Source organism: Neopelma chrysocephalum, unplaced genomic scaffold, assembly GCF_003984885.1.
Source record: "Neopelma chrysocephalum unplaced genomic scaffold, ASM398488v2 Primary Assembly neopelma1_97222, whole genome shotgun sequence".
NCBI lineage: Eukaryota > Metazoa > Chordata > Aves > Passeriformes > Pipridae > Neopelma > Neopelma chrysocephalum.
Window position 1 is genome coordinate 1,282,443 of NW_020925863.1, and position 27,148 is coordinate 1,309,590.

General features: G+C 37.0%; 1 protein-coding gene across 4 annotated transcripts in view; it reads left to right on the forward strand.

The window, feature by feature from the left end:
* Positions 1-105: 105 nt before the first annotated feature.
* The window catches only part of CAMSAP2 (calmodulin regulated spectrin associated protein family member 2), an 82,475-nt gene continuing 55,432 nt past the window's right edge, over positions 106-27,148 (forward strand). For 3 of the 4 annotated variants that reach the window (XM_027671812.1, XM_027671815.1, XM_027671816.1), the window contains exons 1-2: positions 106-541; positions 11,964-12,223. In XM_027671812.1, coding sequence (XP_027527613.1) covers positions 403-541; positions 11,964-12,223 — 399 coding nt within the window. In that variant the 5' untranslated portion in view covers positions 106-402. The remainder of the gene's footprint in view (positions 542-11,963; positions 12,224-27,148) is intronic. The other variant, XM_027671813.1, reaches the window with a different exon arrangement.

A 27,148-nucleotide genomic window follows, 5' to 3' on the forward strand; every position in this document is an offset into this window, starting at 1 on the left:
GGGAAGGGCCGCGTCCCGGCCTGCGGCGGCTGCGGGGGCCCTGCCGGCGGCTCCTGCCCCGGGCCGGGGGGCTGGCGACCGCGCGGGGCTCCCAGCCCTGGCCGCGGGGTGTCCCCAGGGAACGCGGGGCCGGGGCCGCCGGGGGCATTTTTTCGGAGGCGGGGGGGACGGCGGCGTGAGTGAATTGAGACAAAGAGCGAGGAGGAGGAGGAGGAAGAAGAGGACACTCGGGCTCGGCTACATTCCTGTGCAGAGGAAGGCGGGAGGCGGCGTTAGCCCTTTACGGACAGCTGGGTCCGGCGCTGCCCTCAGCTGCTGCCGGCGTATTTACAGCCCGCTCTCCCGGCCGCGGGAGGAGGAACAACCATGTAAGTTCCGAATTGCTGGGGGTCCTGTGAGAAGATGGGGGATGCCGCAGACGCCAAGGAGATGAGGAAGACTTTCATTGTTCCTGCCATCAAACCCTTTGACCATTATGATTTCTCCCGAGCGAAAATCGCCTGTAATCTGGCCTGGCTGGTGGCCAAAGCCTTTGGGACAGGTAGGTGGCGTCTCCTTCTTCCCTTTCTTTGATGCTGGTTCCTGCTTGGTTGCTTCGCTACTGAGGACGTGCGAGCCCTTCCCCGAGGAGCTGGGAAGGGGGGTAGGACATGTGTAAGAAATGGTTTCGGTCTGTTCCCATATCATTAAAATCCCTTATACCTTGCGGGGTTTTTTTGGTTTTCTTTTGTTTTTCTTTAATTACCCATAATCTTTTTGGAGTCGTCCCACTATTTCCATTAGCAAGTATTTTTTGTGTATTGGCGCTAATACAGTCTTATTTGAGGAATCGAACTCTGTAAATGGTATTTTATTTATTACCCGTGTCACACTTCTAGAATGCGAAAAATCACGAGCAGTCCACGTTTGTCTGTCGTCTTGAAATTTTTTCCTAATATCATTTAGGAGCTGAATTGTGGGCTAGCAGTGGAAATGGATGTATGCTGTTAGTTTTGACATGTGTGACAGTAGCCTGTAGCCATTTGAGTGGTTAACCAAAAAGAATGGTTTCAGGAAAAAGAGCACTTAATGCCAGGTTTTGGCCTGCACAATACAGAAGGCTCTCCTTGTCTCTAAGTGTAAATGGAATTGATTGTATTGCCTCCAAAAGGCATCAGTGCTCTGTCTTTGAAAACCTGGGCCTTGAGGAATACCAGACCTATTATTCTGTGCCTGAAATATTGTTGGGCCCTGAGGAATACCAGACTTGCAGAGGTCTTCTAAGGGAAGCATTTTGAAAATTTACCAAGCTGCTTTTTTTGCTGCCTGTTTGTTTGTTTGTTTGGGGTTTTTGTTTGTTTGGTTTTGGTTTGGTTTTTTTTTGTATTGCTGTAGGATATTAATCACTTAATTTTCTGTGGATTAAAAATAATGGGGTTTTTTGAAAGATGAGTTAGATATTAACAGTCAATATTTTTACCCCTATATTTTGTAGAATAACAGGAAAAGATTTCTCCTTCTGGAATGTTGCACCTTTTATGTTTAGGGCCAGGGCTTTGTTATGTGTTTATACAGGGTTAAAGGCATACCTTTATGATGCCTTTGGGAACTGGTGATATTTGAGGTGATGTGATGCTTCCAAAAAGCCACTTTTAAAGTACTTGAATCTAGTGAAGTAAGTGCAAGAGCTACTGAAATGAGGTGCATATTCATCACTTTAGAAAGAAAAAGAGATCAAAACACTGTTTCCATATAAAGATTTGTCAATAAACTCTGCTTACTTTTCTTTGGGAAATCTGGGCAAGTATGTAATGTTTTTATATATGGCTTTATTAGCTATACAGCCATGAGAGGTAAAATAGTAGTAGAAATTCATGGAAGTACTTAATTCAACATTTTCACAGATCATTATATTTTCAGGTAGCTTGGTTCTTTTGGCTCTACTCATAGGATTCTGAGTGTACAATGCTTGTGCAATTATATAACCCAGCATTCTAACCAGAAAACCTTTTTCTACTGGAGTTTGGCAGATTCTCAACCTATGGTTGAAATGTCTTAGTTTGTACGGGTTGAGTTTCTGTTGGATGTGTAAAGCCACTTGCAGTAAAAAGTGTGATCCAAAACAAATTCCTTTACTCTTTCTCTTCATTATTGGGGTTGTTCTGAGATGCACAAATGGAACATGATTAGAGGAGATAATTGCTCCATCTGCTTTCTAAATACTGCAGTAATGTAATAGTAGGAAGAGAGGTAAACATACACAATTGTAGTGTTTCTGCTCTCAGATCTTCTCCTGGGGTTAATATAACTAGAAACCTCAAAGAAGAGTTTGCGGCTGAAGTAGGGAAAAACAGTATACAGGATTTGCATGTCTGCAGTACAAACGCTTCCTTTATACTTGGAGTGAAATAGAAGAACTGACCTTCACCTTTTCCAAGAAGGAAGGAAGTTTGGGTTTGCTAAATTATTTTAGTTCTTGGGAGTAGATCACAACCTCAGTCATGTCTTTTACCTATTGCTATATACATTTGTACAAGGGAAATACAAAGGAAGATTAGTGTGTTTATAGATGCCAGATTTTATTTCTTTTTTTATCCCTAAAATGTTGGAGTTCCTTAAGTGGGCAGGGGAAATGAAGGGTTTTTTCCTCTACCCTTTCTGAAACAAAGTAGTGCCATTCGCTTTGAGTAATGAAAAGCGTAGGTTGCTACAATCAAGTATCCATTGAAGAATTCTAAATCTTTATGTGTCAAATGGGCACATCTTTCAGGGCACGTCTTTCACGTGCATATTTTAAAAACATATTTTAATACAATCAAAATTGTAGCTACAGCTTGGCTACATGATGGGAAAAAAGACTTTGAAATAGGTACTATTTATTAGCATTTACTAGTGACTTTTGGTGTTTGATTCATACCTATGAGCAAAACCAGAGAGACAAATTGTTTATTGCTATTGTTCTTCGTGAAGCTACAAGTATAGAGTTTGGCACAAGCAGGTCAAAACAAGCTGTTTTATTAGTGAGGTGTCTTAAGAGAGTAAGTATAATAGCAGTCATTTTGAAGTCTTCTTGTATGAAGAATTTTTTAAGGAACACTAATTGAAGACAGAATTGATATTTAAGTCTTGAGGGAGTGGGAGATTTTGTGTCTTGGTGTTTTGCTGCAGACAATGTATCAGTATTAGGACATGTCAGTGTAAATGTTTTGTAATAACCAAATTGTTTAAGAGACAGGACTTGCAGTAACTGAAGGGGGAGGGAATTCAGAAAAAGTGTGAAGTATTTCAGGGGGAATGTCTGACCTTAGAAATTAAATCTGCAAACACTTAATTTTAGCCTTGACTTACAATGCTGGGAGTTAACCATTTCAGTATAGAAAAACTGCTTTCTAAAGAACTGGTTGAACTGTATAGACACTATACAGTTATATTCTTCAACTTAGAAGAATAAAAGGACCTATTTTGTAGGAGTAGATTGAAAAAGGTCTTGATGTTGTGATATCTGTGCCCTTTTCTTAAAACAGAATTGGATTTCATTATTTTGAAATGTGACCTTTTTGCCCTCTCACTCTACTATAGTCATAGAAAATGTGCCTGGAAAACTTGTTGTCCATCCACCATCCTAAAGACAGGCTGAGCTAAATATACATCGTTCCTGACAGATGTTTGTTTAGCCTGTTTTTTGAAAATCTCTAATTATAGAGATTCCACAGTATGTCTGCTAGTCAATTTGAACATTATTTATCTTGAGATGTTTGAACAGAATCTTGATGTCTCTTGCTACACTGTGAATCCAATAACCTCTTCCTGGTTAACCTCTCCTGAGAATGGGGGGCACCTTATCTTTTAGAATAAGAGCAGTGTCTCCTCTCTGTTGCGTTGTTTAGACAAAACAGACTTCCTTCTTTTTTGTAAGTCAAACTTTTTTGCTCCCTGTGTTTTGGTGTTTGTTTCTGGGGGGGGTTGTTTTTTGTTTGTTTGTTTGTTCAAGTATTTTTTCTGTGGTCGGATTGCATGAGTTCTGTCCTTAAATCTAGATCTAATGGTCCAGCTAAACCATTGCCAGTACAAGGTAAATTTGAAAAATTACTTCATCTTTCCAATCTATAATACTCTCGTTTATTCACTAAAATATGATGTTTGTCATTTTTGCATCAGCCTAGAATTGTTGACTCATCCAGTCTGTGATTCACTGTAGCTCTGTATCTCTCACTGCAGAACTGCTGCCTACTCAGTTGTTCCCATCTTGTAATTGTACTGTTGTAGGTTCCTGCTTTGCAGCTATACTTACATAACTACACCCTATTTTCAAACCACTTCTTCCACTTATCAAAATTATCTTGAATTATAATTTTGTCCTCCAAAGTGCTTCCAATGCTTTTGTAGCTTGGAATTGTTTCTCTAGAACCTTGTCTAGTGTGAAGAAAGAGATGAATTCTTGAACATGTTCTTCCCATTTGGTAGGGGACTTCTGAGTACTCTTGGAAAATAGTTTTTCAGACAACTTTTCATCCAATTTTTAGTTACTAAGTTAAGAATATCTCTGTGTATGACTCTAAGAAAATTATGGGAACAGTTTTAAAGTCAAGTTAAATCTTTTGCTGTTCTCCTATCCATACAATATATTATCCTGCTACAGTAGAAATTTCACTGGTTAGCACGAGATTTTTTTTTTACCAGAATAAACTAAAAACTAAATAAAAGCTGCACAAGTCTGAGTGCTTGTCTTAAACTGTGTTGTGTTTTCTGCAGTCAAAATAGAATAGTCCATCTACCTTTTAACATTAAATTTATCCTTTATACGTGTTTGAAGCAATAGATTAGAAATTGCATCATCTGCAACTAAATGTTACCCAAGAAACTTAAAAATAGCTCTCTCCTGATGATTAATATTTTCAGAATTTGTATGTGGCTACTTACTGCCGTTTGCACATGTTGCCAGTAGAACCATGAAGGGAGGAAACGAACACTGTGTATCTGACAGAAACAAGTTGTAGCTAAATACTCTCATCTGTTATGTTGGGTGTTGCAGGCCAGAACACATCTTAATCTTTTTCTAGCGGACCTAATTTCTTTCCTTTTATTCAGTGTGGCAGCAAGCAAAACCCTGTAGAAGGGTTTGGAGTACAAAAGGAAATGTTTGAGATTCTTGAGAGAAATTTTTTTATTAGGTTCCATCACACCTCTAAAATAGTTGCTGTCAAATTGAAACTTCAGTCAGTCCTACTAAAATCAGTTGATTAGACTAATAATCTACTGGGATGTTCTACTTAGAAGGTGATTGAATCACTCCTTTCTGTAGAACACACTTGAAACATAGTTGGACTGTAGATCACTTAAAGTAAATACATAAGATTGTATGAGCTTCTGGACCTGTTGGGCTCAGCAGAGTCACCTGGAGTCGTACACTGTGCGTGTACAGACGTGCGGGAGGTGATTAGTAAGTTAACAGTTGTAGAATTCTTAGTACACGATGTACCTCCCTTGGAGAAGGTAGTTTAGAATCTGTTCTTTCAATGACTTCATGCCAGTGAGCCTGTTTTGAGCCTATTTACCTTTATAATTTTAAGTGCTTGTCTGCAGAATGTATTAGATCTGACCAAGAGACTGTAGCCAAGGGCTCATCGATGTCAGGTGATGAGATTAAATATATTTCTTCTACCTGTACCTGGTTTCTCTTTATATTTTTTGACCATCCCTGCAGTTACTACTGCAGGTATATTTTAGTTTCCTCCCCTTCCCCCCATGATTTAGGGTAATGTGTTGGGTTACTTAGTGACTCCATGTTTAAAGGTGGCTCGCATTCAAACTGGAAGAGCATTGATATGTTATTGATCAGGAATGTACCACATTTCCAATATGAGATGTTATGTCACTTCCATTCTACAACTATCTGGAGGATTTTAATTAGCATATCTGGGTACAATCCCACTCCTGAAATCAATAACTTTTAACTACTTGCTCTGCTAAACCCAAGGCTGTGAATGAGTGTTTTTGCTGGTCATTCTGGAAAATGGTGAAAAACATTCAAGACTTCATAAGAAAAGTATAGTGAGTTCTTCCTCCCCGCCTCTTTTTTTTTTTTTGTCCCCTTGGACAATACATTGTTACTGGATCAGGTGACAGTAATAAACCTTTCTGCTACAGAGTTGAAATGTAGTGTTTGAAATGTAATTGCCCAATGTAAGAGCTGTATCGTTCTAGCTGTTTCCTACGTGTTTTATTCAATTAGAAGCAGTCTTAAACTAAGAGAACCTCTAAACCAGATACCAAAGCAGATGTGTCCGTTCAAGTCTATCTAGTTATGATGGGTAAAAAGTTTTCCTTGGCTTTACAAAGTCCAGTAATAGTTCAAGAAATAAGCATTTTTCTTCAGATTTCTGAAACAGTCTATTGCCATATTTAAATAGCCATAATAGGCTATTTAAATCATAACTTGTCTATAACAGTCATCAGGGTGCTGGCTGAGTGAGATAGGATTATAATTAAACTATTATCTTTACCTTTCTCATAACTCACCTCTCCCAAAAATAAGTTCTGAAGGCATTTATGTTAATAAGAATTGATCCTCTTATTACTAGGGTTAATTCTAAGTCATTCTTTTGTTTATTTAAACCTGAATCAATAAACAGGTTTTAGTAAGGTAGATGCTAATCTTTCCATTTTAATAAGAAATACCAGTACCAGACACGTTCTGTAGGTTTTATGAGGAATGCTTCCTGTTGTGCTACTGAAGACAGAATGTTGGATGGGACAGACAATTAGTGTGACCCAGTAGAGCATTTCTTACGTGATTCTCAGTGTTCAAAACAACTGAAGTCTGAGTAGGCTATTAGGGTAAAGCCTGTGCATATTTCTTCCTTAGATGTTTTGAGTTTGTTGTTGTTTGGTTTTTGGTTTTCTGCATTTGTTGTTGTTTTTAATAAGGGATCCCTTATAAGTGCAGAACAGCTGTTGAAGCACTGGATAGTGGTCTACTTTTGTGTCCTCTAGAGGCAGGAGATTGAGTCTGTTTATTCCTTGTACTTCTGTGATGGTAAGTCCAAGAATCTCTCAAGTTCAGCTTAGCAAGGTGGACAAAGTTAAGAATGGTTATACTGAAATTGAGTCTGCAATAAATTTATAGAGGTTGACCTTTCAGATAGTTGTACAGCAGAAGTACACCTACTGCCTGCTAGCCAAGAACTGTGTAAGTGGCAGAGTGATTCAACAAACCAAAAAGTAAAGTCTTCTAAGGAGTAATTCACACTTACCTGAGCAGAGTTTTGTTTATACAACAGCTTTTAAAGGTACATTCAGGAGTGGTATCCATGAATAATTTTTAGATGATTCCTGCCCTTTAAAATGGTCTGTCTAAATGGAAAATGAAGTTGCATTTCTTTATCATAGTGGGAAGTGTTCTGATTTTGTCTGGATAGAGTTAATTTTCTTCCTGGTAGCTGGCACAGTGCTGTGGTTTGGATTCAGGGGGAGAATACTGCTGCTAACACACCAATGTTTCAGTTGTTGCTCAGCAGTGCTTACTCTCAGTCAAGGACTTCTCAGTGTCTCGCTCTGCCAGCGAGGAGGTGCACAAGAAGCTGGCAGGGAGTGTGGCCAGGACAGCTGCCCTGAACTGGCCAAAGGGATGTTCCAAACCATGCATTGTCCTGCTCAGTATAAACTGGGGGAGTTGGCTGGCTTGGGGGTGGGCAGTAGCCTACCTTTTTCCATTTCATTATTATTATTATTGTTGTTATAATATTTTACTCTATTTCAATTACTAAATTGTTCTTAGCTCGCAGGATTTACTTTTTCCCAATACTTCTCCCTATCCTCCCATGCCACCAGGGAGAGGAGGGGAAAGAGCAAGTTGCTGGGCCTCTTAGTTGCAGCTGGGGTTAAAGCACAACAGGGAGCAATAATAATCCCTTGTTTGCTTTAAAGCTTGGAATAAGCCCTTTATTTTTTTATTTATTTATTTTTATTTTTTCTTTTCTAAAGAGGACATCTGCAGGACTTATGATTCCATTAGAGTTTATGAAAAATTATCTGAGGATGTGTTGAATACTTTTTGGAAGTTAGCCTGATTAAATTTGTGCTACTGTTTTGGGCTAATGTGATATTTCCTTTTTGTTATTTTCCCTGTGTGTTCAACTTGTCCATTAGATTCAACTATTCTCTTCACATTTCAGTATTTAAAAAATTCAAAATATCAAAATTATTTCCAAAATTGCAATTTGTGATCCTGTTCACAATTTTCAAAAAAAATAGGGCGATCATCTAATTTAATCTCCTTGTCCAAGAAAAACCAGCCTCAAAGTTAGAAGAGGTCTCTCAGAGCCTTGTCCACAGTTTTGAAAGTCCCTGTGGATGGTAGTTTCACAGCTGTCTTCCCAGGCAACCTGTGCCTGTGCTCTGGTGGTCTCTCTTTGAAGAACTTTATTCCTTGTGTCAGCTCATGACCACTGCCTTTTAGCACTTCACTGCACAGTCCAAGTCCACGTTTCCAAAACCTGCCTCTTGGGTGCTGGAAGAGTGCAAGTGGATCCTCCACCACCTCTCTCAAAATACACCCAGTTCCCCATGTCTCATCTGTATTTCATGTGTTCAAGTCCCTGAACTTGGTGTCTCCAATATGCCTCTCTAATACAATTACCACAGATTTCAAGGTCAGGTGGTACTTTATGGCAGTATGTGGAACAAGGTATTTATTTTAAAACTGGTGATTTACCTGCAAGGTTAATTTCGAAAGACTCCTCTCATCAGCTGGGCAAAGGAAAGGGAATGGTAAAGGGCACATATTGGGGATTAGTGTTAAGGTTCTTCTCTCTCTAACAGAACCCACTTAACAATCTCCAGTCCTGCCAGAATTGTTACTAAAGGCTTTTGACCCTGCTGATTGTTCTGGTAATCTGCTGAGAACTGGACGTAGCCTTGAAATTCCCTTCCACGGGACTTCACAGGCAGCATATGCCAATTGTGGGAGGACTCCTGCTTTGAGATAGGAGAGTTTTCTCTGTCTGTTACTTATCTGCTGGGCTTTTTTTTTTTCTTTTTTTTAACAATAACCTAACGTGGGAACACAGTTTGACTCTACTATCAAGAGCTATTCTGATATCAAACAGTTCGATACACGTTATGAAGTGGGGCAAAGTGCCCGTGTTACTGTCTGTGTGTGGAGGGAACTCTGACAGAAATTTTTGTAAAGACTTCTGATCTTGTTGCAGCAGGGATTCCTTGTTTGTATGCTGTCACATGTTTCTATACATTCAGAATATGTCTGTAGCCACAGTCTCTCTTCCTAGCCTCTTGTTTCTGTACTCTATTTTTCTGCTAAATTTCTTTTCCGGTTTTATTTTTGTGAACACCAGTAAGGTAAAAGAAATGGCATACATCTCATTTTGTCTTTTTCTGTACTTTTCAGAAGCAGAAATAATGTTTATAAATAGTTCTATTTGCCTTTCCTAGTGCTAATGTTGATTCTTTTTTACTTCTTTTTTTTAACTTTTTTTAAAATTTTATTTTCTAGTGTATTGAGTCTTTAATTACTAAATCCCAGTAGTGGATATAATTTTTTCATGATAAATACATTTATTGCATCTTAATCTTGTCACTTTAGAATCTGTTTTGGTGATACAGAAGATGAGAATTAGGGGTGATGGGTTTAGTATTTCCTGTCTTGAAATTTTTCTTTGGGCTCAAATTTTCAGACTTGAAATCTGTATTGTCTTCAGTGAATCTGAACCCCAGAGTATGTGATTTCTATTTGTGTGTAGCTAACTACTCTTGCCTCAAGAGGTGTTTTTTTCATATGGGAAAGAAGAAGAAATTACAAATGCCTTTCTCTGTTCCTCCCTGTTTCCCCCTGCTCCCATCAAACTTCTCATCTACTTCAAAAAGGGGGTGTGCTGGTTTTGTTTTGGGTTTTTATTTGTTTGTTTGGGTTGGGGTTTTTCATTGTGTGTTTTTTCTATTTTCCAAAAGCAAAATCTGCTGTTTTCTAATCCTCTCTAGCTTGAGTAAAAAGCATAAAGATCTTCTAAAAATTGGCATTTGGAACTGTAGAGGATGAAGTCCCAATAATCGAGACTGTGCTTCTGATACTGAGGTGGAGATGGAGCATGAGGGACTTTAGAAATAATAAGCTTAATATTTAAATAGACAACGTATAGACAAACAGGGAAAAGAAAGAAGGTCAGGTAGAACAGAGATAGATGAAAACAATACCTGGGGAGCTGCTACCTGGCAGCTCAGAGTTCCATAAGTACCAAGTGCCTTTTGTAGGACTGGATGACTCCAAGTCCCATAGAGTCAGTGTGTGAGGTTGGGAAGAGAAGTTTGCGATATCATCTCCTGAAACTGGTAGATATTTTTGTTAGCAGTTTTATCTTAAAAAGCAGTGTTGTTAGACATTAGATTTGTGTTTTAAAGGGCAAAATAGTTATGCTGACAGTTATTTTGGTCTATGTTCTAAAGCAGAGCTGTCAGTTTTCTTGCCAAATTTAGGCTCATGGTTTAAGCAAATTATAAACTATACCTCTCTTTCACTTGAATCGGCAAAAGAAGCAGCAATAGCTTACCCTTTTCACACCCTCCTTATGGCATTTAAAGTGTGTGTTAAAATTTCTTTCACTTTTTGCACTCTATAAGGTGTATCTTCTTTCACAACTAGAAGGCAGCTGGCACGTTCCAAAACCCATAATGGAAGCCCATGAACTGCAATAGAATATGTATGAGGAAGAAGATAATCTGTCATTATCTTGTGATGGCATGTTCTGTTTTTTTCTCTCTCTTGTGCTCCACCCTTACTGGGCTGTTTACTCCAGCCTCTGCTTCAAACCTTGGCTGTTTAGCCATTTATCCAGTTGAAGGCAGAGGGGATGGGAACTTAAGAGTTGCATCACTGCTTTCCTACGCAATTATTTTTTCTTCTAGCAATTAAACAGGCTTTTTCCATTTGGACTCAGGGAAAGAATCACATGCTCTTGATCCCATAAGTGTTGTTGGCTTAACTAATTTCACAACAATGGAGAATGAAATTCTTACAGGAGGAAAATGGAGCATCTTGCGGTGTGTATGCCTAAAAATGTGAAAGTTATTTTCCACTTCACCTGTGATTTAATTTCATTCAATCTAGTACCATATTTAATTAAGTTATAATTATTACTTTATGGTAGACAATTATAAATGTAGTCTGCCTGTATTGTGTTATGTACAGTATTTGAAAACACTGTTAGATTGTCTTGGAATGCTAATTTTGGTGTTAAAATCTTATGCAAGATTCTGTCAAGTTTATGCTAGCTTTCTGTGGGTGGTAAGCCAGCTCATTAAAAAAGGAGAAAAACCACAATTTTAAGAGAAGTCAGCAACACAACTAGGCAAATAAGATAATATTTTGTCATCTTTTTCCATTATTTTAATTTCAGTAAAACATCCATGTATTTATGTCTAACTGCTGGATTGTCATCATTCTGTGATGTACGGCCTTTGAAATAGATAGTATTGCAATCAAATTTGTCTTGCATGTATGAAACCTAGAAGGCTGATTTTTGTCCTGAATTATTCTATTCTGAAATACATTTCAGTTCCATTTTGTTATTGTAGTAGACACCAGGGTTCGTGTTTAAATGAGTGTTGTTCTGCCTTTATATGTCTGACCTATATAATGTTATGCCAAAGGAAATGAGAATGTTTGGGCATGTATTTGTCAAAGCCAAGAAATTTTCAACTAATGATGCTGTAAACCACAGGTTGGCCTTTTATTGTGTCCTTGGCAGTGTGAAGCTCTTTGAATTTTTCTGAAGTTGCTATTTATAGTTCAAATGTTACCTTTGTATGAAATTTTTCCTAGTATTTTATATCATAATGCCTGGTAAAGACTCTGGCCTTTCCTTGACTATGCTTTCGTTAATGTAATTTTGAGTTCATACATATTGAAAAAAACCACCCTAATACTGTATCTGCCCTTTCTGGTACTGACTAGTGGGTTTTTTTCTTTGCAGAAAATGTTCCAGAAGAACTTCGGGAACCATTTTACACAGACCAGTATGACCAGGAGCACATTAAACCACCTGTTGTTAACTTGCTGCTGTCTGCTGAGCTCTACTGTCGTGCTGGGAGCCTTATTCTCAAGAGTGATGCTGCAAAACCACTTCTAGGTCATGATGCTGTTATACAAGCCCTGGCACAAAAAGGCCTTTATGTCACTGACCAAGAAAAGTTGGTGACTGAACGAGATCTTCACAAAAAACCAATTCAGATGGTGAGTGTCCAAAGCTTGTGTGTTACATTTCTTCTCTTTGTCTGTGTACTCCCAGTGCCTACATATCTTTTAACATGCATCATTGTGTTGAAGCATTTTTCTCAAGAGTTAAATATGATTCATTACTGGATAGTTTATGATTGTTTTGGTTTGGTTTTTTTTTAATCTCCTCAGCTGTCAGAAATATGAGTGTATTTCTTTTGTATTAATGCTGGAATACACCTATCATTCTACTTAGTTCAAGTGTTACATTTTTATATATAGCACTGACAATATGATCACTTTAAGTCAATGTAAAACTTACAGCAATGGTATTTTTTCATGGAGACTTTTAATAATATGTCTTTGCTCTATAGAACTGGTAATTAAAACATTAGTTCAACTGATGAATGATTCTATTACTAAGCTCCTGAGTCATTCCTTCCTTGTTTGGAGCTGAATTATAAAAAATTACCTGTAAAAAGGATGGCTACATATGTTTGCTTAGCAAATGACAGTAGGATGGAATAAGGTGCTACTATATTTAAAGTGAAATATTTAAACTTTTCACCTTTTTATTTTTTAATATTTAATATAGAGAATACATTACATAAACTCTAAGTATTTATGGTCAGTAACCTTTAACTGCTGGTACAAGGAAGGTGAAAAATAATAGAGCTATGGTTTTATCAGCTTATTAGCAACCTGTGTTTACTAACGTGTAAGAAGACAAACAAGTATTTGGCAGAACGTAACTAGAGACTCTCTCTTGTTTGATCAGTTGGTATCAAGTGATAAGTTGGAGAGGCTTTACAGGTGTGATATGAAAGCTACTAATTAGTAATTAATGATTTACTCCATACAGTATTGCCAAGAAGTATCAGGCCTCTTAGTTTGCACAGAGGTTTTTTAAGAAGTGGCAGTACTCGGTTACTGTGGTGTAAAGACTGAATTCGTTATCTCCACTTAATTTTTTTTTATTTGAAAATTCTTTCCTGCTCATAGAATGCTTAAAGTCTGAAGAACTATAGTCATAAGACACTCTTTCCTTATGATTAAACTGTGATCAGTGAATGCAGATAACTTGAAATTTTGCCAGTCTCTTTTTTTGATCTTGATATCCCTTTTAAAAAGGTGAGCTCAGCAAAGAACAAATAGCATTTTTGTAAAAGAAGCTGTGAATGGCAAATAAGCCATACTGAAGTATGGACTTAACAGTTGGACTTGATGATCTCAGAGGTCTTTTCCAATCTAAACAATTCTACTGTTCACAGAAGTCAAAGCATTTAAAAAAACAAACTCCCTGACTGTTTATGTTTTATAGAACTTAGTTCTGTTCTTGTCTCTGAAGCAAGATAAGGTTACTGACTTACATTTATGCTGTTCCATTTAATTATTTTCATTTAATCCCTGTCTGGAGTAGTTGTAAGAGCCATCTCTTCTCAGAGTTGTCAATTGAAAAAAAAAAATGTATCAGTATTATCCAGTTGGGTCTGCTGATCTTTGATCTAGTAATTCATGTGGCTTAAAATGCATTTCAATAGCCATTTTTTATTTCCACTGTGCTTGCATGGCTGTTTTGTGCCTTTCTTTCCTGTGTTGTTGAGGTATAGTCCAGCAAGTAGTTGTTCAAACATCGTCATAACAGTTGACATCCTCAGATTCCTGCTCTGCCCAGGGCACTGGTTCCCATTCCAGCACCAGTAATGGGTGAGTGTGCTGCTGCTGCTGAGTTAGTCCACAGGCAGCTGGGCTGTGGCAATGACAGGGAACACAACTGCCTTGGGGGGAAATGCAGCCATTACCAAAAGAACTGCTACCAAAGAAATGGCTGTGAAATTGTAGTCTCAATGCTGATATTCTAAACCCAAGAATTTTACATTGTCAAACCATGCTCATATTCCTGTGCAAGTCCTAGCAGCAACACTATATTTTAGTTGGAAAGCCTCAACCTTTTTCCTTATTATACAATTAGTAAAGTTGGCAGAGAACTTCCAATCTGGCTGTTGCAGCATTGACAGTCTTTTCCCTTGTTGCCTTCCAGTACCTTTTCCTAGTGTTCCATATGTCACAGTTTCTACAAGTCTTACAAAGTTAAGTATATCCTATTTTAGAGCATGGAATAATTTTTCCTTTTCAATTACATAGAACAGAAAGTTTTCATATATAATTAACTCATATGTTCCTCTAGTAGACCAGATTGTGTTAAACCCATGTTCAATGTAATCTTGAGTAATTCAACAGAAAATAGTGTAGTCTTTGCTAGCCTGTCTTCCCCATGAATAGGGGAGAGACATTGATGTTTGTTAGGGGATATTTATTGTTACCTGCTCAGATGTACTGCGTTTCTCTAGCTGAAAAGAGGTGAGTTATATTATAAAATGGAACTATGGAAAAGAGATTTGAATATGGAATGTTTTAATTTTACATGTGCATTATAATATGTTTAGTTGTGATCAACTGACTTGGAATTCCTTGTACTGGATGATTGTGCAGGGATGTCTGTGGGGATTGTTGACTTACTTCACATATGACTATTTACTATTTACATATCAAATTTTGGTCTTCTCTCTTTCTTAGGTTGAGCTTTTTTCTAGGAAGCACCTTACATATTAAAGTCTTCCTTGGAAAAGTCTAGGAAATGGATGTGCTTCTTTGCACTGGGGTCAGGATAGATGGCAGTTTCCTTGTTAGTCATGACTGACTTGGCTGCATTAGTATCTAATTTGAGAGGCTGCAAATTGTTGTGTTTGTGTGTGTTCCTGTATGTGTATACACACATGTATATTTATGTATATTACATGTATGTGTATTTAAAAATCAGTTTCCTCTGGTGGAATGTGGTTAGGAAAGAGGCATTTATGAAGTGAACACATAGGAACAGAAGCAAAGGCATCTGTGAAAGCCTCCCCTGTGTAAGGGTAGGGAAGTCCCTGTGCAGTCTGATTTGTTTATTCTTTTCTCTAGGTTTGGTTTGTTCACATCTCCTATTTGCTTTCTGTTAAACCCAAAGCTGGGTTATTCAGCGATACCTCTATTTTTGTTCTCCATGTACTGCAAGGTATTAAAACTTAATTCTATGTTAGTTTTTGTTAACTCTTTGTGTTTGAAAGAATCATCCTGTTGTCTTTATTTTTGGTAGGGAGGCAAAAGAATCAAATACCATGTTATTACTCTTCTGGTTGAAATTTATATGGTCTTGGCTCCACTATGCTAGACTTCCAACAGTGCAGAAATAGTCTAGAGCTTGGAATCGAAGGTGTTCAACCAAGAACCAGAATATTTTTCTCCTGGAAATTATACTTCAGTAGAAAGGGAACTATTGGATGTTTAAAAAGTTTATGGGAGCTAAGTTGCAAAAATATTTGCAAAGATGCTTATTTTAGTTGGCAAGTTCCAATTTAATTAAAAAAAAACTGTCTTAAGCAGGCACTCCCATATGGAATTGTGAGATTTTGACAAGCTATAGAAATCAGAAACAGCTTAAAAATTCAGCATGGTTCTGATAATGATGCAATAATTTTGTTTTGATGCTTCCAGCTATAACAGGCAGAGATCACTGTTCAAGTCAAGGTTAACTTTTGTTGATTATCTTTTTTAAATATCATATTTATTTCATAACTCAGACTGACTTAAAGCTTAAAATGGCAGGTAAAGGAAGGCAATTTGGATTTTTTCATATTTTTTCCCATGTAAGTATTGTATCTATTTATTTTAAAAACATACATGTCTGTTCTTACAGAATGAGTCAGAGGCTTTTAGACAAGTTTCTGCATTATGACAAGAATTTTATATCAACTGAATAATGTATTTTCCAAGCCAAATCATTTTATGAGAATTCTGATATTTAATCAGGCCGGTCATTTGGTATTCATATGGTCTCTTACAATTTGCCTCAAGTGGAGGGAAGAATAAACAGATTCAGAGAGGAATTAAGAATTTCTTTCCTTCCCTCAAGTCCCTGCAATGCACTTCTGCCATGTGGGGAAAGGAATAAAGCACCAGCATCTTGGTTCTCTGCTGCCTGACGCTCTGCAGGGAAACTGAAGCTGCATAATTACCCCAGCAGTGGACTTCTGTTCTGCTCTGTCTGTCCCTAATGTGGCAGGGCCAAAGCTAACTGAATTTCTAGCTTGAGGAGTAATAATGTCAAATCTTGAATACCTGTTTTTTAAAAAGTGTTGTATTAGGGGGTATAGAGATACAATAAAGTTACAGATTTTTGCCAAATTTGCGCTAGAAAAATCTATTTTCCTACACTTACTGTTGTAAATTGATAGGATATTTTCACCTGACTACAAAAAAGTTACTAACTTGCAAGGCATTTTAAAGCATTTAGTTCTTAAATAAAATTTAGTGACTAGAAGAAGGTTAATGAATACCCTTTGTAGAAATACTATATCCAGGAAAATAAGCCATACAAATATTTTTTGTATTAATATTTCAGTATAGGAAAGTATAAAAACCATGCTAGGCATAATGTAGTCAAAAAGTGTAATTTTTATTAAAAATTGAACTCTCAATTTGGAAAGGTACTGTTGCCAAAAAAAAAAAAGTCAACCAGCTGAGTAGCTACTTTAAACTTACACCCATGTATAATTATTTTTGTGAACTACTGTCAGTAATCAAGTAACACTTAAATCCTTCATACAATTCTACAGTTTTCAGCCAAGATGGGAAGGGAATGAGAGGCTCCTGCAGAACCCCAGCAATAAGTCAATAATAGCTGGTAGGATTAAAAATTGCTACCTCCCTAATTCTGAGACACAATTTATGTGTAGGGGGTTTTAATATAAAAATTATTGTGCTGTCATCCAAACTGTTTGTCCATTTAGCTGCAAATTACCTCCTCCCTTGAAGATGTCTGCTATGAAGAAGTCTGGCAATAATTTCTCTGTAGCAGTTGGTGAATCTGGGCTATATCTGAGGTTTAATTAGGTGTGCCTGTATTAGCTATTTAGTAGTGATCAGGAGCACGTGTTTGAGGCAAATCTCTGTAATTCTCCCAGTTACTGCAGTTTGGTTTGCAATGTGGAGGCATTGCAGGGAGCACAAACTTCGTTCCTTTCAGCAGATAAACTGCAGGATGGGCCCCAGGATCACACCTACAGCAGCCCACTTGCAAAGGGGGACTCATTTCACAGGCCTAGAGTAGAGCTGACTGAAGTGAATCCCCTGAGAGGGGAGTAGAGGTGAGTCCAGGGACCTCTGCACCAGTTCTGCTTTTCAGTTGTGCAGCACTAATTGCTGAGTTAATCACAGCCAGCAAAACTTCTGTGGAGGGCAGGGGGTTGATAGTGCTAGTTGTGTGTGTACCTGTAGCCAGGATCTGGATCTCTTTCTGGATGAGATAAACAGACAATAAGTGGTTAACTCATCCTGCAGTCCAGACTTTTGGTCTCTGACAGTCTGCATTTATTGGAAATGACAGTGCCTTTCATCAGCGGTGTTTCTCCTTGAGGAGGGACTGCAGCAGCTCACCGGGTTCCTTGCAGCTACATGCTGCAGCCTCTGCTCTTTCATGCTGTAGGATTCCTTTAACACTGTAAAGCAACACAACATGCACTAAGCACTTTATAGAACAAAGAAGTAAGATGTGGCTTCTGCCCTGAAGAAATTTTTTTTTTCTGGTTTTAGGCATGATGCAACAAGTTTCCATTCTGTGCTATTGTAAATTACTTGGTAGATGAGGACACATAAAAAGAATTTGCAGTTACTTGACTTGAGCCCATAGATACTATAATTTGTTAGTTAAAACACCAGATTCTAAGAGTAACTGCCTTGTGATATTTGAGCATCTTTGATAGTAGCATGTTTCACACAGGATTAAAATAATAAGCAAATACAGTGGTGAAACAGAACCTGAATTTAGTCTGGTGAGTCTGATGTGCTATGTAGAACCAGTCTGCTGTGGTTTTGGGCTGGGATAATGTAATCTTTAGATGTTCTGTATTTTTTGCTCAATTTCTAGTCTCATCTCTTCACATGTGTTCCTGGTAAAGTTCTCATTTGCTTGAAAACAGTGATCCCCTATTTTTGCTGGTCTTACTGTGTCAAATACACCATCACACTTTAGTCAGCATGGGACAGACACCTGTTTGACATTGTAATGTGGATACCAGGCTCCCTCAAGCACGAGGTGCCAGTTTGCATTTGGGTTACTGTGACTCTTCATAAAGTTCATTCTGCTCTTACCATTTTAACTTATAATTTAGTGTCCTATTAGCTTTTTTTCATGAAGCTTATGTTGACTCATAGCCTGGGGATTTTGTTTTGCTTGCTGCTCATTTTTAATTATGTTTGTCTTGTATGTAGAAAATGCTTTTTTTCTGTGTGATGTAAATAGAAACAGTGACTTGGGATGTGTTCTACAGTATGTTTGTCCAGAATTTAGTGTGTGCAAATCATACAGGTTATCGGTGTTAGTTATACTAGAGTTTGTTTTACTTCTGTATATCCATATCAGAAATTCGTGGAAGACATAGATAACCACAAAGTCCTCTGCAACATCCTTTGGGTTTTCATGGAATGCTGTCTGCACAACTTGTGCATGAGGTGTGGCAACTAATGCAGAAGGTAGCAGAGCTACTGGCACCAAAGTTGTGTCTATAAAGAACATAGAGAAGGGATGCTTTGCTGGTCCTTTCAGCAACTCTAATGCTAAAAAACCCCCCAAGAGCCTTCTATGATTTCTATAGCTTTAATTCTTTGGCTTTTTTTTATTTTTTTTTTAATCCTTCATCCTTAATTTCAGTACAAAAATCTATGCAGGGTTTTGGTCTTATTCACAGTTCCAGCATTGTAGCTACCATTTCAAATTTGTATCACTAGGAACCCTTGCATAGAAAATAACTAAATCTGGTCATTCTTTTTACCAGCTCTTGTAGGATTGATTTCAGTTGTGCAGAGCTATTGAATAAACTGTGCTGCTTGTATTGTGCTGAAAGTGTCTCCTCAGAACTGCCAGGAAATACAAAACTGGCCTTACATTTGCCTTTGCCAGTTGAATTTAGTAGGAAATATTCAGAAATAGCAGCACATTTTCTCATGTTTCTTCTAATGTAAAATTGTGGTAGCTACGATTAATCTTCCACTAAAATGAGGAGAGAATTTTGCAATACATCTTCCAATCAAGATATCTGATTTACTAAATAAAACTGCTGCTTTTGGAATGATGGCAGGAAATGAAGTGAACCCCAAGAGAAGGTAGTTCCTCCCAAAGACAGGTCTTATGCCTCTCATGAGAAAATAAAGCCATGCGTTATTATTGACTGTTGTCTGTCTTGTTCACTTCCTTGCTAATTAGGAAACACTGAGTGCTGTCAGGACTGAACAAAATAGTTGGTATTCTTCTGCCTTGAGCAAACTAAAATTTTGAACCAAGAGCTTCTGATTGTATTCTTAGTGTTCCTTCTTGTGCTACTGTTAACCTGGAGGGAGGAGGGAGGTGAAGAAAAAAGGAGTGATGGTGGTGATTTAATTAAAAAAACCCAACACAACCACCTGAAAGCTAGACCAAAAAAAACCCACTCCTGAAGCACAAAATGAAAACCAGTTAAAAGGGGGAATAAATTAGGAGAAAAATGTCATGAATTAATGTTCATAAAGAATGCCAGATACCACGTAGAAAATGCTTTCTAAACAAGTCAGGAAGTATTTTCATTAACCTTGAAAGAAAGACTATTTTGTTAAACACAGTTTAAGACCATTTTCTTCCTGTTTCAACAGCACTGCTAAGTAGTGTGGTTCAGCTTTTGGCTGCTGGTTTGCTGCTGTGAACTTTCTTTGTATCTCTTTAAATATGTGAAAAGCTTATTTAAGTAAATGTTTAGAAATGGTCGTACTTCTACTGGGTTAAGTATATTTTGGAGTACTGTAACTGAGCTATTAGGAAAAGATGTAGCTATTAATTGTTTTACAGGCTACCTAGAAGGTGTTTCTTCATCAGTTTGTTTGAATTATGCTAAGGAAGAGAAATCTTTCTTAATACCCTTGTGCTGGATAGTGGAAAGCTAAAAATCTTACATGGTTGTAGCAGGCAGTTCCTTGAAGAGCACTGCTTTCTTCCTATTATGGAAAACAGTGAGCAGCTTTTAGCAGGAGGTGTGGGTCTGTCATGTAAACATAAGGAGAGCTTCACTACCAGCTCTGTGTAGTACTACATACAGCAACAAGGGGACAAAACCACACTGACTGTTGAAGGAATACAGTTTGTACTCCCTAAAATGCAGCAGCTGCTCCAATAGAGTACAAAAGAACACTGAGAATCTACATTTGTTAATCTGCACATATAATCCTGGCAATCTGCCTGCCTTTATCAGCAGAGAACACACTCTGTCGGCACGGTAGATGTATCATAAAAAAATCTTTGTTCTTACAAACTGTCTGGAATTCTAACAACATTGGAATTTTTTTTCCCCCCTGAAGTTGAATGAAAAAAATATCATAAGGTCTCCATCGTATGTCTAGTCTTTTTGTTTGACACAGAGGGAAATGCAGTAAATATTAGTGTATTTCCATAATTTATAGGAACTGGTAGGTTTTTTCTGAACTATTATGTTTATATGAACTAGTAAGAAATTTTGTTACCTTGCAGAAATATATCTCCAGATTACTCAAAGCAAAATTCAATAGAATTTGTCCTATGTAAAGAAAACAACACTTGTATTAAAACATTATCTGGTAACTTGTTAAATAGTTGAAGTTACAAATTTACTATAACAATACTCTTTCTCAAATTGACTGTCTACTATAAATGTAGGGTATTTTCAGTTTCCCCCCATCTGTCAGAAGGTCATTAGGAAGGATATCTCTCAGTATATTTCTTTGCTTTCCCAAACCACAAATCTAAAACCAGTGGAAAAATTAGTCAAGTGTATGTCAGAAGGAGGTCCTCCACTTAATAATTTTTAGAATAATGGAAAAAGCTATCTTTAGCACAATTTATATAATCATGTAGCAATAGCCAGGGATCCAAATCAGTCAGTTGTCAAGACTGATAACATTGCTCAAAAGCTGAAATGGCAAGAGCTTTTGTAAGCCTTAAGTTGGATGTTTGGAATACAATTTAGAAGATGTAGCAGTCAGTATTTATGAACTAATACACACTTCACATTGTATATACCTGAGATTCTTTTAACTGTTTGGTTTGATAAAGAAGTGGCAGGTTAAAAATATTATGGCCTCTAAAAGAAGAAAAATTACAAGAAAAGCAGAGAGAATATGTAGCTATATGGGTAAGGATATAATTGTAGATCAGATTAATTTTGCATGATGTAATTATTAAATGTATATAGTATGCAATACGAAATCTCATTATATAGGGACATGTTTCTTAAATGTGAAATCGAGATATCTGTTCCATTATTAAAGGATGCTAATATATTGAAGCCAGTTGCACAATGGTGTTTAGGCAACAAGCCACTGCAGTTGGTGCTAATTAAGTGCTGTCAAAAGACAAGTGGCATTTTCTTGCTGTTTGTCAACAGTATTTGTTCAGAGTATCACCTTACTCTCTTTTTACTGATGCTGATCTGCAATTTATAAATTAATTTCTGGGGTTTGGGGGTAATGAGGGTTTTTTTTGCCATATCAGCAGTCAGAAGAACCCTATCATCAGAAAGCCTCCTTTTTCTTAAATTTCTTTCTAAAATCTATTAAGTAGGCTCCTTATTTTCTAATGTGTCTACTGAGAATGTGAACAGTTCCTTTTTGGGGCAGCTCTTTTCTGTGTGAGAAGGAAATGTCTCTGGTGCACTTTGTTTCCCAAACCTTATCCTGATTCGGAATGTCCTCCATTTGGTGTTTGTCTTTCTGGACAGGTTGTGCTGAGACCTGGGCCCAGGATTCCAGCTGCCCTTGTCAAGGCACGTGATGCTGGTGCGTTGTTTGCCAGCCGGAGGCTGCAGGTGACACACGCCTGTGTCAGCCCCCTCTTTTGTGGCAGCTTTTGTGACAGCGTGGCATTCACTGCCTGCTCCCGTTCAGGTGCTGGTGCTCTCTAACCTCAGATCATGTCTGCTGATCAACAATTTACTTAAGTGTCCTCTACTCTAATGCAAAAAGTTAATACAGACTTTTTTACAGCTCTTTTCTCCATCATATTAAGATTATTTTGAGACTGATTAAACCATATATTGCTGAAACATGCTTTGGTGGAAAATACCTTGTGCTTGATTTCCCTTCTTATGGGCATTCTATGAGGTAATAAACATTTGTAAAATCTTCCTGGTGTATTACACAGAAAGAGTTGTGTAAATCCCACTGATGTGTTTCTGTGGCATTGTTTTTTGTAGGCTACCAGCTTTTTACAGAGCTCAATTCACTTCAAAGTGTGGACTTATAAAAGAGATTAGAATGAAATACAGGACTATGCCAGGTTACATCCTAATGCATGAAAGGGAAACAATGGAATGCAATGTTGATGGAAAGAAAATTTGGTTCACAATTATGAACAGATTTTATTTTTTTTTTCTTTTCCTTACCCTTCTTCTTACCTTCCCCACTCCCCAAAGCAAACCCAAACCTATCCAACGATACTCAGAAGTTCACTGTAAAGACATGTTTGTGTATGTGAGGTTAAAAAAAATAATAACATTGTGACTGCCCATAGAAATATTGTAAATTAATGTAGTTCAGTATATCATTTTGTCAGGGAAGTCTCATAACTTCCAAGTTGCTGAATTCTTTGTGGTAACATGTATCTTATAGGTAAGGGATGAAATTATTCCAACTCTTGCTTTTAGATTCTTTTCAGCAACAGGAAGAAATACAGAGAAAACTCAACTTTTGCAGTTGGGAAGTAAAATGGTAGTAATGGAGTTGATGAATAAATATGTGTACATGCTAACAAAGAACTGCTAGAGAAAAGCAAATCCTGATGCTAAAAGACCCCTTGAATTAATTCACTTACTGAACTTGCTCTCAGGTTTAGTACAGTATTTAGAGAACAATGCCATCACTCAAATTACTCTGGTGTCTTATAAGGTGTTGTGGTGTCCCTAGATACTCTCCAGTACTTTTCTATTCTTTATTGTTAGAAAAAATACAATTCATAATTCTAATTAAGTCAGCACATGCATATGTATGAAAATTCTTATTTTTTCAGGTCAAAGCTCTGGGGAAAAAACCCAATCCTCCCAAAGTACTATGTACTTTCAATAACAACAAAAATATTCGTATGCCTCCAAGCATTAGAGGATAATTTATCTGGTTTTCCCAGAACATAGGGAAACTGTGAACTTATGTAACAGGCTACATGTACCTTGGTCTTATTGGCTTGTACGGATTGTGGGGAGGGAGAAGGATAATACAGCCTTGCTAGTTCTAACAAGATCTAGTGTCTTAATGACTTAACACAATTATACTCTTATCATACGTATGGCTGTAGTCTCAATTGTTTTAGGTTCCTCTTCTTAAACAATTTTAAACCTTTCCTTTACTAGAGAAGGTAATACCTTTCTGATTACTGTAGCTTGCCTTTTTTTTTTCCCCATTTCAGTTGGGCCCTTCTATTTCCATGTAGCTTATTTGATTCACTTCTTACCCTCCGAAATTTAGAGGGAGAACTGATTACTCCTCTGATTCATCTTCTTCCTTAGCTACCTTTCCCACAAGTATTGCATTCTCTTTCAGCCTGATCAGCGATGAGTTTTCCTTCCAGGCCTTTGGTAAAAATTCTAAGAGATGGTGAGCTGATAATTCATCTGTGTGCTGTTTCTTGAATTCATTGCTGATTCCATGCTCAGAGTTGCACTTTCAGCTTAGTTGACTGGACTATAAATCAGTTTAATGTATCCAGCGTTAAAAAGTCTCTTTAATCAGAGTGTATTAGTATCAGGTTAGATGCTTTGCACTCATGAGTCTTGCACTTTTCAGTTATATTTATAAATTAATTAAAAAAGCGGCTTATGTTCTGTCAGTTCATGTTTTAATTGGCACGTTTAAATTTTATATACAAATCAAGCTGCTTGTTGACTCTGAAATTATTTTGCATGAGATTAGAAGAAGGATATGGGGCATTAAAATTATTTTTATTGTCTATTGGCTCTCAAAAAAAAATCCATTGTTTCATTTCTTCTAATCTTTTGGAATGTCCCCAGAGTTCTTGTAGTTACAGAATGAGTAGCTCAATGTGTACAGAATACTCCTCTTTAAATTCTTCTGTGGTTTTAAAAGTATAGTATTTTTTCTTTCCTTATTTGCTCTAGATTGAGATAAAGATGTAGGTTAAACATGAAATTGGCAAACTTGTAGATAATACAAAGGCTATCAAAAAATAATATATTTTCCAGAAGACAGAATTAGAACTCTTTTTATAAAAAGTGGAAGATACTACTAATATCAGCTTGCAGGTCAATATGTTAACTCATAATAGAATTGAGATGTTTCTTATCCTTAAACACAATGACTGTTCTCAGAGATGGAAGAAATGAGCAAAAAGGCAGCTTTTTCAAGGCTGAAACCTTGGACAGCAGCACAAAAGACTACCAGCACTTAGTGTCCTTTCAGAAGGTACTGTGTTCACTGGGGTGATAATGGCATGTCTCTCCTGCCACTTACATCACTTTTTCCCTGTATGAAGTTCTTGGTTTATATTTACTTTTAGATAATATTCATCTTAGCTACCATCTTGATGATTACATTAAAATCATGCAAGACTGCTTTCATATTATTTTAAAATATATCTTGACTGTATTGTCACTTCTGTTGTCTTATTCAAATTGTAATCTTTTAAATGGTGGGTTGTGTTTTTTTCCTGGTAGTTATTTTATCTGGAAAAATACCGTTCTTCCAATATAACCACTGGCTAAATTTGCCTTTAAGTTTTTCTGAAGGCTGTTTGATTTTTAGTTCTTTGCCTTGCTTCTGTACCTTTCCCAAATCATCTTGGAAAAAGAATTTAAAATATGATCTGAATTTGCAAGTTTAATCCTAGCCAAACGATGTTTTGGTTTTGTCTTTTGTTCCACTTAGGGATGGCCTGTATCTATCTTCTGTTTATTTATTTTGCAAATTCTTTCTTGTACAAGTTCTTGCAAGCATATTGGAGATGGGCGCTGGTCTAGAGGAGAGTGAGCCAAATTCACTCCTTTGACAAAGGGAAGGCTGAAGTGCAGACCAAATAGCTGGACTCTGATGAGCTTCCTTCCTGAGCCAGCACATATTGAGAATAGTTCAAGGAGGCCTTCAGAATGTCTGAGGAAGAATGTGAGAGATTAGAGGATTTAGAATGGGAACTGGATCTTTCAGAAGACTTAGTGATGTCAGAATGGGAAAAGAACTGAAGTTACTCAAGAGGTTGGAGCTCACAGTTCCTCAATCCACAAAGCTTCATTGACATAGAGCAGTTTAACTTCTTTCCACTTTGCTCCTTTTTGTTACCAAAAGATAACCGGTGGCAAGTGCTTGCAGGTGCTTCCTGAAAGTGCTTCAGTTATACTACTGAAAGGGCACCATCAGTCTGTGACAACCCCACTAAAGCAGACCTCCAGATCTGTGTGTAGGCATGGTGTGGTAAAGCCTATTGCCAGGAATATCTATTTCCAGAATGATGACAATTTTTTTTTTCTTCCCACAGCATAACTCCCACCTCTCCTCCTCTGCTTCTTGCAACACCATCAGTGTACTGGTGCTTTACAGATTAAAATAATACATTGCTAATCTGTTGGCAACTAGACATGCCATTATCTCTTACTTTATTGTCATAATTTCTGAGGGCAAAATAGTGGGTTGTGATTAAAAGAGGAAAATACTACACTAAAGAAAATTATGGATTATAATAATTGAACTTTTAAAACAGTATTACTTAACTTTTGTTCTTGCTGCTGTGAAAAAGCATGTTACAGTAGACTTATATATTTACAGAAACTGGTTTTGCAGTCTTTTACATATTTCAGATGCCTTTTTAGAGGATGCAATTAGTTGCATTTGCATAAGCAGTTTGAACCTGATTATATATTGAAAGTTTAATGAAGTTTTGAGGTGAAATTTGGAAGCTTAGTAGGTCGCTTGTTTTTCTCTGAATTAGATTGTCGTAAATGTTGTATGCAATAGATAGTGCTCAAGGTTGGGCTGCTTACTATTTAGTGAAATGTTTATTAAATTAATCAAATGCAGAATAAAATCTGGAGGCTGAGTGAAAAGACTAAAAAATCAGGCCTATATATGTATAGATTAATTTTTTATTTATGTGAAAGAATTGTTTGTCTTTATATCACCAAGCAGCATGTTTTATCATAATTATATAGCAGTATATTTCCACATATGAGTACATTCACTAGTAGACAGTACATTTACTATCAGTAATTAGGAGAGAGTTTAAATTATTTCATCCAGTGTCTTGTTGAAATACCAGGGCATAGTGGCAAGTTTTCATGTTGGATCAGGGTAATAGAAGAATAAAAAGGTCCTAAGTTTATAAATAGCTGAACAAGAGTTGTTAGCCAAATGTCTGCTGTTTGTAATGGTGTATAAAATCAGTAAGTATAAAAATAATCTGTTTAAAAAACCCATAATTTGTTACTAGAGACACCAATATCTGTAGAAACTGAATTGGGGATATTATTTGTATATTTTACTGTTTATTAAAAAAAAGTTTATAAATTTAGTGGCAATGCCAATACTGGAAAGCCAGGAAACACCAATGTGATATTTTCATTTGCAGTCTTGGAACTCTGACAAAAGCATGACATTGGTCTCTAAATGTGAAAACCTGACTTGTTCACATCTTAAAGGGATAATGCTGTTTGAATGACTGATTCATTCTGATTATTTAAGTCCTGTTGCAACATTATTTGCTGTGTGCATTCAAAGCTGCTCTGACATCTTATTCCTGTAGGTATGTATGTGTGTGTGCAAATGCATATATATATATATATATATAAACATACATAAGAGTTGAGCCATCTACAAGTAGGGAAATAAGACATTAAGAATGTAAAGAGT